This window comes from Camelus ferus, chromosome 1 (assembly GCF_009834535.1).
Source record: "Camelus ferus isolate YT-003-E chromosome 1, BCGSAC_Cfer_1.0, whole genome shotgun sequence".
Classification (NCBI taxonomy): Eukaryota; Metazoa; Chordata; class Mammalia; order Artiodactyla; family Camelidae; genus Camelus; species Camelus ferus.
The window spans coordinates 11,022,528-11,038,321 of NC_045696.1; the positions used below are offsets into that span (position 1 = coordinate 11,022,528).

Consider the following 15,794-nt stretch of genomic DNA (forward strand, 5'->3'; position numbering starts at 1 on the left):
AATAAACTAACCATCAAGAAGGGGATGGTGTGACATATTCATACAGTGGAATACAATTCAGCAGTGAAAGTAAGTGAAATGTTAGTAAATTTCATTATGAAGCCATAAAGCAAGTTACAAAATAATACAGTATGACACCAGTTGTATAAAATTTAAAACATTCAAAACAATAGGCTCTACTCTTTAGGGATACATACATGTGTTAATGAGATTAAAAAGACGAATTTTTCAATAGAGAAAAAATGTGCTCTTTTCCTCCCTGGCTGCCTGGTTTCTGACAGCCATCATGAGTGGACCATTAATTATCTGGACCAGAGTGTTTGTCATTAATGGATTGCTTCAACAGATGCAAATGATCATAAGATGCCTTTCCCCCTAGAAAGGCAACAGTACCTAAAATATTTAGAGACAATAAGCCAAAGTACATAAGATCACACAGATGTCATCTTTGTTTTTGGATTCAGAACCCACTTGGGTGGTGGCAAGACAACGGGCTTTGGCATGATTTATGATCACTTAAACCACACTGAGAAAAACCTACACACAAGTCTGTAAGACAAGGCCTATATGAGAAGAAAAAGTCCTTAAGAGAACACTGAAGGGAATGCAAAAAAAGAATAAAGTTAAGAGGACTACAAAGGCAAGTGTCAGTGCTGGCACAGATTAAAGTTGGTGCAAGGGCTTAATCTGTGACAATCTGGCAGACTTTCCATCAGATATGTAGTTAATAAACTACATATTTAAACAAAACTGGATGCTCAGTACAAACATGGGTTTCCTAATACTTTTCATTCATTTTATTATTAAAAATTACACCCAGAAACCTTGTAATACATGAGTTTGTGGATAAATGGTTTTCAATACCTAGAAGGCTATACTGTAAACTGTAAAACAAGTTTTAAGCAGGAGTTGGCCTGATGGATGTGGAATTGGATTCAGGAGAAATAGGGGGATGATCTTATTATTAACCCCAAAAGTCAGGAGCTAAGAGAACACAGTATGCCCCTTTCTCCCTCTGGGGAAGAGAGACATTTGCCAGTCTGACCAGTACTGCATGTTCCAGGGTCTGGGTGATTCCTGCCCTAACAGTACTAGAGATGAAAACACATCTCCTCTCCTTGGGCGCCATCCCCTCTTCCATCCAGTATCAGTCTAACAGTCCTCCTATGAAGCCGTAGATTGGGCATTTCCAGGCCTACAGTCACACACTTTCTCTACCCTGCCCCAGAACTCCAGGTATACAGTTTTAATGCAGGGAGCCAAAATTTCGGGTATACAAAGTAGCAGGTGCTTTTAATATTCGAACCTCGCATTCAGCAATGGCCCGTAGAAGGAAATAACCAGGGGTAGGAGCCTGGCACTATCTCAGCTTTGCCAGCGCCTTATTATCAAAGGCTCAGTGCAAATGTTATCCATCCCTAAAGACATTCCTTGAGTATCCAATCTAAAAAACCAATTACTGTTTTGTTTCCTTTATACTTCTATTTGAATTTGCCAGTCTGTTTCTGTTTTCTCTTTGTCATTTTCACTAAATATAAGCTCCATGAAAGCAGTGACTCTGGATCTGCCTCCGTGTCACCGGCGCCTGGAAAAAACAGCGCCGCCGAAGCCCTTCCATTAGCATTTGCTGGGCTGTGACTGGCTGGCTAGTTAAGGGAGGGTCGCTCTGAACGCAACTGCTTGAGCCACTCTAGATATGCGAATCCGAATCGGCTCGCACGAAGGAGTACGGGCACTTTCCTTGACCCCTGAGTGCTAAAAACCAAAGCAGAGGTGACAGATACCAGGGCTCAGCGAACCGAGAGAACCTCTCCAAGACTCTCCACACCGGAAACAGCAAGATTCGTTTCCGGAAGTGAAACTGCGGCAGGCGGAAGTACTGCTAAGACTAGGAGCGGCGGTGGGGAGGCTGCCGCACGGTTCGGCACCTGTGGGTGCCCACCACCCCACTCTTTCCCGACCTAGCAACCTCCCTCCCACCCACCCATCTCCCTGGGTGGAATCTCAGGCCACGAGCTAGACGACTGGGGGCCTATGATCCCCTCCGACGACTTGGTCTGTTTGATGGTTGCCCGGACAACAGCCACTTCCGGGACAGGACTCGGCTAATCTGGCCCCGCAGGCCGGCCCGGCGGCTCTCTCGGGCTGTGTGGACCGTTTCTGGGAGTGGAGGGCCGGGTCTCCGCGCACCGTAGCTTCCCCAGCCTCGGGTTCTGACTTTTAGCGGTGGCCCCTCAGACTGCGTTTCTTTGTTGCTCCTGGCGACAGCCACTTCCGGGAGCGGGTGCAGTTCCCCCAGCCCCGCCGGCGTCCGAGCCCCGGGTTCCGGCCTCCCTGCAGCGGTTAGTCCGGCCTTCGCTGTTCGCCCGGCGAGTGACCGGGGGCCGCGCATCCCGGGCCTTCTCGCCGCCTCGGCGGGGCCATGGTTCTGCTGCACGTGAAGCGGGGCGACGAGAGCCAGTTCCTCCTGCAGGCGCCGGGGAGCACAGAGCTGGAGGAGCTCACGGTGCAGGTGGCCCGGGTCTACAACGCGCGGCTTAAGGTGCAGCGCGTCTGCTCAGGTGCGACCTGGCGCGGCGAGTTCCCGCGCCGGGGCGGTAGAGCCGAGCCAGGGCGGGATGAGGGCCCGGGCCGTGCGGGGCCCAGGAGGGAAGAAGAGACGGGGCCATCTGAGACGGAGGAAGTTGGGCGGGACCCAAGGGGCTTTCTCGAGTAGGCTGGGGCCAGGGTCAAGTTTGTGATTTGCAGAGATATGTGGCAGACGGGCTTGAATTGGGACAGTGGGGTTCGCCTAGAGATGGTTAAAGAGCCGGCGCACCGGTGGAGAGGCGCCCGGAGCCAGTGGGGCGGCCGCGCCCCAGGGTCCTGGAACCGGGATTGGGGAGCTGTGAGCAAGCAAACTGAAATAGACCCGGTACAGAGGCAAGAGGCACAGGAGGGAGCCGAAAGCCTGGGCCCCAGAGGAGGTGTAGTGGATTTTAACAAGTGTGAGAGGTGGGACGACCAGTGGGGCCGTTTTTGAAAAGTGAATATCATATTTTGAGACTTTTGAGATAGAGCAGTTTCCGGTGGTGAACCACCCAGCTTTGGGATGGCCTTCAAGGGTGAGAAACAGGGAGAAAGCCTTGGTGTTCTTGCCTCCCTTGGTGTTCCCTTCTCCAGGAAACAGCCTGATACTCATGTTACAGTAGTTTTGTCACCGTCCTCTCAACGCTCTGGAGCAGCGCAGTGCACTGGAACTTTCTACTTAAAACCCATTCACTTCATCTACAGTTGATTTAGACAGGCTCTGATGTTAAGCCCAGCAAAGACAAGGATGAATGAGGCCAGCCGCCTGCCCTCTTGATACAGTCTGGTGGGGAGAGAGACAATAGATATCCCATAAATAGCCCGTTAAGTCACAGCATTTGTTCCATAGTATTGTATTATTGCAGGCCACCTGGTGTCTTCATACAGTGCGGTGGGAAGACTTAGCTCCATGTACCTTTTTCACATCGAAGAAAAAAGAAGGAAGGAAGGGAGAGAGGAAAGAGGGAGAAGGAAGGAAAGAAAGAAAGGCAGTTTTACAAGGTTAAAACATAGATTCGTTTGGTTGTGAATATATATGGAATAGGAAAAATAAAAAGCATGCATCTGAATAGTGAACATGATAGTAGAAAATCAGTCTTTTCCTATGTCAGGCACTTTAGAAGGGCGTGAGCTGCCTTAAATCCACCCCCCACCATGATCTGATTTACATAAATTATTATTTTTTAATTGAAGCATAGTCAGTTCACAATGTGTCAATGTCTGGTGTACAGCATGTCTCAGTCATACATTTACATACGTATATTTTCATATTCTTTTTCATTATAGGTTACTACAAGATATTAAATACAGTTTGCTATACAGAAGAAACTTGTTTATCTATTGTATATATAGTAGTTAGTATCTGCAAATCTCAAACTCCCAATTTATCCCTTCCCACCCACTTTCCCTCCAGGAACCATAAGTTTGTTTTCTATGTCTGAGAGTCTGTTTCTGATTTGTAAATAAGTTCATTTGTGTCTTCTTTTTTTTTTAGATTCCACATAAGAGTAATATTATATGGTATTTTCTTTCTCTTTCTGGCTTACTTCACTTAGAATGACAATCTCCAGGTCCATCCATGTTGCTGCAAATGGCATGGTTTTATTCTTTTTTATGGCTGAGTAGTAGTCCACAGATTTACATAAGTTTTTTAACATTTTTTTATTGAGTTATAGTCAGTTTACAATGTTGTGTCAATTTCCAGTGTAGAGCACAATTTTTCAGTTATACATGAACATACATGTATTCATTGTCACATTCTTTTTCTCTGTGAACTACCACAAGATCTTGTATATATTTCCCTGTGTTATACAGTATAATCTTGTGTATGTATTCTACATATGCCTGTCAGTATCTACAAATTTTGAACTCCCAGTCTGTCCCCTTCCCACCCCCCTCCTCCTTGGCAACCACAAGTTTCTTTTCTATATCTATGAGTCTGTTTTCTGTTTTGTATTTATGTTTGTTTTTTTTAATTCCACATGAGCGATCTCATGTGGTCTTTTTCTTTCTCTTTCTGGCGTATTTCACTTAGAATGACATTCTCCAGGGACATCCATGTTGCTGCAAATGGCGTTATGTTGTCATTTTTATGACTGAATAGTATTCCATTGTATAAATATACCACATCTTTTTTATCAGTCATCTGTCGATGGACATTTAGGCTGCTTCCATGTCTTGGCTATTGTAAATAGTGCTGCTGTGAACATTGGGGTGCATAAGTTCTTTATGAAGTATTTATATAAAGTTTTACACACAGTAGTGGCAGTATGACCTGAGCAAGCCTCAGGTGATACAGCTGCAAGTTGGAGAAAAGAGATAAACCTTGTCAGTGCACTTGGAGAAATGTAATGCCCTGTGGGACTAGGTGTGCAGACTGTTAATGAATTTTAATTTGTGCCTCCTGAGTGCTAGGAAGTACAACATAGCACAGAGATTTGGAGCGCAGAATCTGCAACCTGTGACGGTGGGTGAGATCCTAAACTCTGCTGCTGTCGACCTCTGCTCACGAATCAGTGAGCATTTGTCAAAGGTCAAGGACAGGTCTAGTACACAGCAAATTGGCATCTAAGTGTTTGTTAAATAAAACAGCCAGCGGGCGAGACCCTTGACCACTAGGGAGCTCACATTCTGATGAGGTGTAAGGTGTCACGATGATGATAGTGATGCATATTGTGTAACTTCTCTTGTTTTTAAGAAATGGAAGAATTAGCAGAACATGGCATATTTCTCCCTCCTAATATGCAAGGACTGACTGATGACCAGATTGAAGAACTGAAATTGAAAGATGAATGGGGTGAAAAGTGTGTCCCCAGTGGGGGTTCAGTATTTAAAAAGGACGATATTGGACGAAGGAATGGTCAAGGTAATCCAATAGTTTTCTTCTGTGTGTCTGCCTGAATATAGCAACCAGTGTGAAAGCAGTTCTTTAAGTCAAAAAATGGATTTCAATAGTTCTATACAAACTTATGAAATACTGCCCTGTGTAACTCCTCGTGGCAAAATGCTAATCCAGTGTGACTTAGGTGGATAAAGGGAGCGTCTGTCTTCTTCCTGTAAGTTGCCCCCTAGCCTTTAAATGTAATACATGAACCATATGAAATGACCAGTTTTGTAAGCAACAGATGGTTGAAAATTGGCAGTTTCATATGGTTCAACCTGATAGTTTGGGGGGTAATCATTGACAATGTGTTGAAGGGTAGGCTTGTTACAGTGTGCAGATCAGGGTTTATTTAGAGATTCTGTGCTGAAGAAAGAAATGAATATCAACCCGGCGGTCTCCACTTGAATTGAGGACCCGCCTCTCTTTTGTACAGAGCAGCTTAGGACATGTTGGAGCACTGAGGAAATTACTCTGCTTTTAGTACATGGTCACTCATGTGGAACTGGAGGGAAAAAGGGGTGATAATCCATTTTGGTGGCCTATCCCTTTTAAGCAGCATAAAGATCTCTGTTTAAAAGACGGTAATTGATCATTTAACAAACACCTAAGTAACTACTGTACCCTTAAAACAGTACTGGGAGCAAAAGAAATACATAAGTGTCCCATAAGGCCTTTGTATGCCCAGAAAAAGTTTTTTAGTATTGAAGGTAATAGGAATTTCTAGTATTTTTTCCTTTTAATTTTAACCTAGAAAATTGTTGGTTGTCTGCCATATCTTTTTATACCTAAACTCATTCTCAAATTGGAGAGATTGCTTTTTGGAAGGAATTGCATCAATGAAAAAAATAACAGTATCTCATAAGAACAGTTACCAGTTTATTATTAGCCAGTTCCTTATCATCCTTAAACCAAAACTGTCTAAATTAATCACTTCTATTTTAATACAATGTTATATTTCTCGTATTTTTAATGTCTAAGTATTACCGTTATTTATTAAGAATATAAGGTTTGAGAGATTTTTACCTAACTTCTGAGAGCCAGCTTTCCTGTGTCCCTCCCCTGAATCCCATTCTGAACGTTCTCTCAGCTCACTTCCTCCCCAACTCAGACAGAAGGGTTTAGGATATTTAAGAGTTTTAAAGATGACTCTCTCTCCCCCTCCCTTTTTCTATTTCTATAGCTCCAAATGAAAAAATGAAGCAAGTTTTGAAGAAGACTATAGAAGAAGCCAAAGCGATAATATCTAAGGTTAGCTTTCTAAGTGATGCTCTAAATCTTGTCTTTTGAAATGTCAACTCCAGTTATGGTTTCCAGAGTTATCTGCCAACCAGCCTTTTCCTTTCTTTTCTTTCTATTCTTTTCTTTTCTTCTTTTCAAGCTTTCCAGAGGCAAGGGAAACAAGCATGTTTGGGGTGAGCCCTAGCTTTTTCTTTTCGTAATTATGACAGTTGTCCTCAATCCTCCCAATTTCTGCAGGTCAGGCAAAAAAAAAAAAAAATGTTACTGGCTTGTGTAAATGAGGTACAAATATGAATTGATGCATATGTGAGTTTATTTCCTTAACTTTTTTTTTAATTGAAGTATAGTTGATTTACCATATTATGTTAGTTTCAGGTGTACAATAGAGTGATTCAGTTTTGGTTTTTATTATATTCTATTTTAGAGATTACAAGATATTGAATATAATTCCCTGTGCTATACAGTAGGTCCTTGTTGCCTATCTGTTTTATTTGCAGTAGTTTGTATCTGTTAAGAACTAAAGAAAGTGAAGTAGAGGGGATGTGAACCGTCTGCCAGGTCTGTAGACACTTGGCTGACCCAGCACGTGTCTGTTATGCGTTAGCTTCTTGTAATCGTCTGAAGTATTTACACAAAAACCATTTCATCGAAGGAGAAACATAAGTCATACCACTCACATACAGATAATGTGAGTCTGGAGGAAAAGAATTTCAGGATTTTTAAAGAAATGAATGTTTTTATCAGATGCTTTTCTTTCTGTGTTGCTGTTGCTAGTTGCTACCACCGTCCACCGCAGGCCTTCTCACTTGATAACTGCTTTTTCTTTCAGTCCTCCCGGTGCACTGGGCATAATTATGGTTTCCCAAATTCTTCAAGCTCTTAACCAACCCTTTAAGTGCCTCAGGAAAGACTGCCCCTCTGTGCCTGTTAACATAGGGAAGGCTCTGGGAAGGCCTACAGGGAAGGCTTCGGTTCAGTCCAGTGTTCACAAAATGCATCTGACTGCAGAACCTTTTTAAAAAGTACAGATAATAACTATTAACATCTTGTCAGATTGGCATATCTGAGAACCTGTTAGGAAAGTGGTGGCCTGGACCCTGCTCGGCTCTCTTCACCCCCCAAGACTTTCTTCTGTGGAAATCCTTCCTATTCATTCCTATCACTTCTTCCCTTTGTGTGTATTTTTATGTAGTCATTTCATAATTTAGAGAGAGGGATTTCACAGGGGTTTCAGTCATTTGCTGAGGTGATTTGCCAAAAGTTGCCGAGTTTCCGGGCAACCAGGCCCAACTTCCCATCACACCGGCCTCACCAGACCTGCCCTGTGAGCCCGTAGGTCAGAACGCAGTGGGCCAGCAGGTGAGGGCTCGCTCCCAGTGGCCTCACCGACCAGGCCCTTGGCCCTCTTCTTATTTCTTTCTGCTCTTTCTCCCTAAACATGTTACCTTCTCTGCCAAATACAAATTCCACTCTCTGCAGATAAGTCTGAAATCTCTGTCCTCCACCTGCAGCCTGAGTTTTCAGCTGGTTCTTAGGTGGGTCCACCTGAAAGTCCAGCCAGCACTGCGGTCTCAGGTCCCTGCACAGGGATTCATCGATTCCTCCGCCCTGTATTCTGTACCCAGGCGGAGGCACTTCTGCAGACTTTTCACTTCTACTAACAGAGTCACCAGTGTCTCAGTTGTCCAGGCTGTTGTCCTCGGTGTCACCTTCAGCACGTTTCTCTCGGATGCCCGTATGCCTTAAGTCTGGTCCTGTCCCTTCTGCTCCCATGAAGCATCTTAAATCCCCCTCCTCCTTTCATTTCCGCAGTCACCACTTTATTTAAGGCTCCCTGATAGCTTTGTGTTCAGACACCAGCGCGTGGGTGGTGCCTGCAGTTCAGCTTATCTCTGACGCTGACCACCAGAGCTGGCGCAGACCCCACAAGTTAAAGGGTGAGGTCTCCAACCAGACCTCCCTTACTTCAGACACTAGGCAACCACACTTCTGTCTGACTTGGCTACTGATTTGGAGGTTCCCACGACCCCCTTCAGGATCAGTAATTCGCTAGAGTGACTCACAGAGCGCGTGCTGTGCTTACTCTTGTAGTTTTGTCGTAAAGGATACAACTCAGAAACCACCAGATGGAGGAGACCCATAGGGCAAGGCTGGGGGTCGGGGTGCAGAGCCTCCGTGCCCTCTCCTCCTCCGTGGACTCCGGGCACCCACCCTCCAGAACGTCAGTGTGTTCTCCACCCAGGAGCTCCTCTGAGCATCAATGTCCAGAATTTTTATCGGGGTTTCATTGTTTGGACCTGATTGGTTAAATCATCGGCCACGTGATTGAGTTCATCCCAGTCCCCTTCCTTCCCCAGGCGTTGATGATGGCAGGTCCGAAAGCTCCAGCCCTCTAATCTCAGCTCAGGCTTCCTGGGGAGACTGTCCTCCCCCGGCCATGAAACTATCTAAGGGCTCATGTGGGTCACCTTGTTGGCATGAACTCAGGTTTGGTCAGAAAGACTCGTTACGAATAACAGGACACTCCGATCATTTACAAAGTGCCCAGGGGTTCTGAAGCTCTGTGCCTGGAGCAGTGCCAGAAGCAGGGGGCAGAGATCAGATACATCCTTTATATCACACCTTTCCCCTGCACTCTTCAGAGCCTGCTGCCTGGTCTCCCCACTGCCTAGCTCCGTGCTCCACCCACTGCAAGGTTAGTCTCCCAGCATCACCACCTCTTCCCGGAAGTTCCACCTGCTGCCCGTTGTTCTCACGGTCAATGCCGACTCCACAGCCTGGCGTCCATGGCCCTTCCAAAGCGGGCTCCAGCCGGCCCGGCCAGCAGCCTCTTCTCTTCCCCTCCCCAAGCAGCATGGGCTGCTGGCTGTTACCTGCTTTTCTTTGCTGCTGCTTGTTCTGAAGCCCCCTGTTCCCATCTCCACCCAGTCACTCCACTTGCGTTTGAAGGGCCACCTGGGATGCTGTCCTCTCTGCACTGTTTCCTGGTCCCCATCCCGTCTGTACTGCTGGACTGGGGTTCCTTCCTCTTGAACCATTCCCTGCACATCACTGCAGTCTCCCTGGTGCTGCTCGTGTTCTGCTCTGTGATCCAGGTCGTGGTGGCCGTGGCGCAGCCCCAGAAGTAGGCTGTAGTCACTGGGAGCGAGCTGTGTTTGGTTCGTTTCATTACTCTGGCAGTATGTGGCACGGGGCTGTACAAGAACTTGACTGATAACTTGTTGAATTGTTTAGCTGTGTCTTAGATAACAATGGCTGCAACTACTTTTAGAAACAAGTGGAAGCCAGCGTCTGCGTTACCATGGAGATGGTGAAAGACGCCTTGGACCAGCTTCGAGGTGCGGTGATGATTGTGTATCCCATGGGGTTGCCACCTTACGATCCCATCCGGATGGAATTTGAAAATAAAGAAGACCTGTCGGGAACTCAGGTATGTGGCCCCTGTGCCGTCTGTAAGGTGGGTTCACACCCTCCCTGAAGAGCAAAAGCCCTCAGACCTGGCCGTCCTCTTCTGGTGTAGTTTACGCTTCATGCGCAGCTTTCCACTTGCTGGGCCAGGCTTCAGAGCAGAGCCGTGAATTCAGGGGACGCCCTGAGGACGCGCTCCTGGCTGCGGGTTTGGCCCGCACACAGACACACAGGGGCGCAAGGTTTGTGCAGCTGGCCAGCCGGAGTAACTGAAAACACTCTCGTTTTCTTTGGCCACTGAAAAGCTAGAAACCTAATTGGTGCCTATTTCTACCCAAACATACTGGTTCCTTTGCATGGAATTTTGTGTTCTAGCCTTACCTGTTGCTCCTTGTTACTTTCCTAGGTTTATGTTCCATTCTCCTTTGTTTTTCTCATTTATTCCTTATTCTATGGGATGGTATCTATTCCTCTGAGCCATCTTAAATCACTGGAATATTCAGGAGCGAACAAACAGCCCCATTATAGCTAGACCGTTCTTCCTTGATTTTCAGTGGGGTTGTATCCCCATAAGCCCATCATAAGTTGAAAATATAAGTCAAAAATGCATTTAATACACTTAACCTATTGAACATCATAGTTTAGCCTCGCCTACCTTAAGTGTGCTCAGAACACTGACATTAGCATATGGTTGGGCAAAATCATCTAACACAAAGCCCTTTTTATAATGAAGTGTTGAATATCTCATGTGATTTATTGAATCCTGTACTGAAAGTGAAAAACAGAGTAGTGGTCTAGGTACAGGGTGGTTGTAAGTGTGCGGGTTGATCACTGGCAGGCGAGGCTGACTGAGCGCTGCTTGCTGCTGCTGCCCAGCGTCACGAGGTATCACACTGTGTATCCGAAAAGATCAAAATTCAAAATTTGAAGTGTAGTTTCTACAGAATGCGTATCACTTTCACACCATCATATGGTCAAAAAGTCAGAAATCGAACTGTCATAAGTTGCAGACTTCTGTATTTCAACACCCAGCAGGATTCCAGTCGTCTTCCCTGGCAGTAACCAAAAAATCCATCTAAGAGGGACCTATCACAGATGAGAGTGCCCATGAGATAGGATACCCCCTTCCCAGAGCAAGAAGTTACTGGAGTTAGGGCCTGAGTTGAAACTAACAGGGAAGGTGCTGGAATGAGCAAGGGCTCTGAGTAGGTGGGGGAGGGCAGGATGCTGGAAGCCTGTCCCACGCTGGGAGGGGCTCTGGCCAGCCTCCCTGCACCCAGGGTGCCTGGCAGTGTCCTGACAACCCTAAAGCTGGTTTTTACCATGGCCCCAGGCAGGACTGAATGTCATCAAAGAATCAGAGGCACAACTGTGGTGGGCTGCCAAAGAGTTAAGAAGAACAAAGAAGCTTTCCGACTACGTGGGGAAAAATGAAAAAACCAAAATTATTGTCAAGATTCAACAAGTAAGTACTTTTACTTTGACATACCACTATTTTTCACTTACTTTCAAACTGACGGCAGTTTACAGTGAATCTGAAAGATTTAAACTCCTCGTGCAGACACTTCAGTCCTGCTGGTCCAGGCTTAAAGTAAAACTGGCCTCTTTACAGAGCTACAAAAACTGGAGGAAAGTATGGATTGAGGACAATACCTAGGGTGTGTTTTAATTAGGGGGGAAAGGAGAGTCTGCCTTGTTAATTTCAGCTTTAAAAATAGGGCTCCAGGTAACTAAAAAATGTTTCTTGAAATGAAAAATACAGCTGAGAGCTCTGTTTTCAAGTTTGCCTCAGTGCTGATCCCCTGTGAAGGAGGCTGGGGTGGGGGGGTGGCCGTAAGGACAGTGTGGGGCCTTATCTCTGCAGGCCGCTGTGTGGTGTGCTCTCTCCCAAATCATCTCTACAACTGGGGGAAGCAGCCCCTCCCCCCCGTGATTATCTCTGCCCCTTTCCCACTGGGCCTGCGGTGGTTGACTTGGGAATGGCTGTGACTGAGATGGCACAACCCCGCCTCTCCTGTGAGGGTCTTGAGGGGCTGCCAAAGACCTAACTTCCCCTGATACTTCACTTTGGAGGAGCAGAAATGGAAGTGGATGACCTGTTTATCTTTAGTAGTTGACAAAGGCAAGTGTAAGACATTTGCTGTAACTTCCTGGGGCGTCCTTACAAGGATGCCCTAACCTGCAATTTGCAAACCCTAACCCTCATCTTTTCAGAGGGGACAGGGAGCTCCAGCCCGAGAGCCTATTATTAGTCCTGAGGAGCAGAAACAGCTGATGCTGCATTACCACAGAAGACAGGAGGAGCTCAAGGTACCAGGGGAATGACGGGTTTTCAACAGAGCTGGCGCCTGGGTGTTCACCCGCATGCCTTCCCCACAGCACTGGGGCAGTTAAGGGGCAGCGTGTTCTGCAGGATGTGGAGAGGAGACTTTCTGAGCTTCAGCCTCTCCAGGGCTGTGGGGCCCCACCAGGTGTCCACCTGCATTAGAGCCTAGAAATACCCTGCTTCTGGGGAGGCGGGGAGCGAGGAGGTTGGTCTTCGGTTCTGCCAAACACTTTCCTGCGATGCCTTCCTGAGTAAAACACATTTATTTCCAGAAATTGGAAGAAAATGATGATGACTCCTGTTTAAATTCTCCGTGGGCAGATAACACCGCTTTGAAAAGACATTTTCATGGGGTAACAGACATAAAGTGGAGACCAAGATGAAGTTCACCAGTCGATGAAGCTTTCCGAAACATAGCTCCCCTTTCTTTAGGCAAAATAATAATAATAAAAATAAAAATAATAACTAAAAAGGACACCTGCAACCCTCTGTGAAAGATGTTGAAGTTTCTAGTTTTCCTAGTTTTTCTTTCAGTTTGAGTTTTTTAAATAAAAGTTATTCAAGGTTTTACAACTTAATAAATACATCCTCAAAAGAATCTGCCTGGATTAATTTTATTTTCAGGACAGCTGTCTAGTATTTGAGGTTTTTCTTTGGCAAAATACTGAAGATGTAATTACAAACATCTTTTCTTCCTGGTTTCTTTATTCTGTAGTCTCAGGACAGCTGCTGTATTACAGGAGATTGAAAGTACCTTTTCTCCACCGTAGTCAAGGACCTGCTGTGACACGCGGCCATCAGTGGCCACTAGAGGCCGCCCGCCACTTCCTTGTCCCGCAGTTTTCTTGGGGCCTCCTGTGGGACTGTCAGAGGCTTGACTCTCAGCCTTGTTTCAGAGACTGGGGTGACCCAGCGGGAGGGTCTAACTGTAGTCTGGCGTCTCCAAGCTTCAAAGGTTGAAGTTCGCCTCCTGGCTGATACCTGGCTGAGCTTGTCTTCCAGGTGTAAAGGCTGTATCTGTGATGGAGGTTGGGTGGCCACAGTAGGCTGACCTTGAAACTGGACAGGATCTTTTGTAATTTCCGGGCTTTTCCTGAAAACCAGTGCAGATCCTGGATCTCCATGTGGATTCAGCCCGCAGCTCTCGGTGTGCTGAGGTTGGCACCAAGGCTGACCAATGGCACCGGGCTCAGGTCCCTTGTGGGCTGGGTGACCATCGGCCACAGGACACACTGGCTCACCTGTCATCCTGACCAGTTTTCTAGCACACCTTTGATTTGAAATACTCCAACTATCATCTCCAAAAATCATCTCCAAAAATCTGACACGTCAGCAGCTCAAGTACATCTCTCAGATTGCCTGTGTGTCCAGAAGCGACCTAAGCATCTTGTCCTGCTCATTTTGGTCCATAGAATACTGTTCCCCTAGTTGGAGGGGACGCAGCGTGCTCACCCTGAGGAAAAGTGGGGATGGGGCGTTCCCTGCCCTGGTCTCCGGGTGCGCACTGCTCCCCGCGGTGCCCTAGCTCCACCCACAGCCACGAGGGCGGTGCCGCAGGAGCCCCCGTGGGTGCGGTTTCCACCTGCTGAGAGGCAGCCCTCCCTGGGGGGCGGGGCCAGGACCCTTGGTTTCCAGACCTGGTCCCATTGTGGGGGCGGGGACTGGCCGCTTCTCCCTCTGTGCTGCTTCATGGTTCAGAGGAGATAGAAGTAGGGACACAGCAACAAGACCCACTCAGACTCTGTCCCCACCGCAAGGGGAGGGCTTGTACCAGTAGAGACGAGTCCCTCTGGAGAGTACCCTCACAGGGTCCTCCAGAACCTTCTGCCGCCGGTCCTCACCTCCCCTCCATCCCCACGTTACCTAGGGAGGCTGCCCCTGAGCTATCTACTGGGATTTCTCTTGTTCTTAAAACTGCTAAAGCGGCTTGTAACGGACTAAATGTCGGGGTTTTTTTATTTAAGTATGGTCAGTTACAATGTGTCAGTTTCTGCTGTACAGCATTATGTCCCAGTCATGCATATATATATTCAATATCTTGTAATAACCTTTAATGAAAAATAATATGAAAATGACTGAATGTCTTGATTATACCTTACTCTTTTGGTTGATTGTCAAATTTTGTAAAATCAAATTTGCATCTGTTTTCTTCTTGATGTTCATTATTTAATTTTATTTTTATTTAAGTATAGCTGACTTACAATATTAGTTTCAGGTGTAACTTTCATTATAATTTTAATGTCTCCAGGGAAAGCTTTTGTCCTTGGATGACAAAGTTTGTAATAAGATCTTGTGAGTTTATTTGAGGAGCGCCTGCCTTTGTCAATGTCGAGTTTATGTGCGTTACATCCATGTTCAACTTGCAAAAAATGTTAATCAAGCCACGTGATCACAGTAGCTCTTCTTAAGGGTCGCTATTTTCACATCATTAGAAATTCTTCTTGACTCAACGGGCTAGAAATGCTTTACATAATCACCAGAAGTTATTAGCCAAAGAGCCACTCACTCTGGAGTATAGAGATCACTAACGTCACACTACACCCCTTTACTGAGGACTCACATAGAAAGAGCAGTCCTCTCTGCCTCATAACCCCGAGCTCTGTGTGCTCTGATGTAGCTGCATTAGAACAGAGGGACGAGAGCCACCTCTTCACAGCGCCTCTTAGGAAGTGGTGCGGGCAGTCACCGGTGCCTGCTCTCTGCTTGTGTGTGTTGATTCACTTCCCATCCACCCCGAGGAAGGCAGCGGTGACCTCAGAGGGGTGACCTGACTCATCTGTGGTCACATATCTAGTGAGGGTAGAGCCAAGGGGCCACGCCCAGGACTCCCCAAGATAATCAATTTATCAGTCGTCTTGCCAAGTGCCAGGCTGTGGATTAAGTATGCAGTCTTGGTGTTACTGTTTTTAAATCCCGTACATCTTTGTAATCACTATCAATAACGAAGTGTCTGTTGTCTGCAGGTTCCCAAGCTGGGTCTGCGGTTTTTAGCCTTTTATTTGTCTCCTCACGTGGTTGTTTCAGGGAGACCAGGAATGCCAGTGACAAAGTTTGACACCACCCAAAACCCTCTGGACCAGCAAACTGAAACACCAGGTGGTATTCTGTCACAGGATTGCCTCGTTCCTTGGCAACTGCTCTGCAAAGAATGTGCGTCAAGCTTGAAATCACACGCTTAGGGCACAATCACCCTGAGCACTGCCGAATTCTCTACAAAGCCTCAGAAACACCCCAACCACACAGCCATCATCACAAGATCCCAGGAGCAGGAGTCCTCTCTCCAAGTTACTCCAAGTGCCACCAGCCCAAGAGAGTCCCAGGAGAGATGTCATTGCTTCCCAAGTTCAATACCCAGCATCATAGTGATGG

At 46.5% G+C, this 15,794-nt stretch overlaps 1 protein-coding gene across 3 annotated transcripts; it reads left to right on the forward strand.

Annotated features, from left to right (window-relative positions):
- The first annotated feature begins 1,944 nt into the window (after positions 1–1,944).
- Positions 1,945–13,023, forward strand: CFAP298 (cilia and flagella associated protein 298). Of its 3 annotated transcripts, XM_032475765.1 has the most exons (8): positions 1,945–2,561; positions 5,267–5,434; positions 6,633–6,700; positions 9,963–10,121; positions 11,433–11,564; positions 11,661–11,728; positions 12,314–12,409; positions 12,698–13,023. In XM_032475765.1, exons 1-7 carry the CDS (start codon positions 2,423–2,425, stop codon positions 12,372–12,374), a joined length of 795 nt encoding a protein of 264 aa, XP_032331656.1. In that variant the 5' UTR covers positions 1,945–2,422; the 3' UTR covers positions 12,375–12,409; positions 12,698–13,023. The 3 variants fall into 3 exon arrangements, with proteins under 3 accessions (XP_032331656.1, XP_032331589.1, XP_032331730.1); XM_032475698.1 differs by lacking the exon at positions 11,661–11,728 and having other exon boundaries at positions 1,981–2,561; XM_032475839.1 differs by lacking the exons at positions 1,945–2,561; positions 6,633–6,700; positions 11,661–11,728 and having other exon boundaries at positions 5,357–5,434.
- The last annotated feature ends 2,771 nt before the right edge of the window (positions 13,024–15,794 follow it).

Coding starts and splice junctions, on each gene's coding strand:
- CFAP298 (XM_032475698.1), top strand. CDS start 2,423: ATGGTTCTGCTGCACGTGAAGCGGGGCGACGAGAGCCAGTTCCTCCTG. Junction 2,562..5,266: donor GGTGCAGCGCGTCTGCTCAG/GTGCGACCTGGC, acceptor CTTGTTTTTAAG/AAATGGAAGAATTAGCAGAA. Junction 12,410..12,697: donor GAAGACAGGAGGAGCTCAAG/GTACCAGGGGAA, acceptor ATTTATTTCCAG/AAATTGGAAGAAAATGATGA.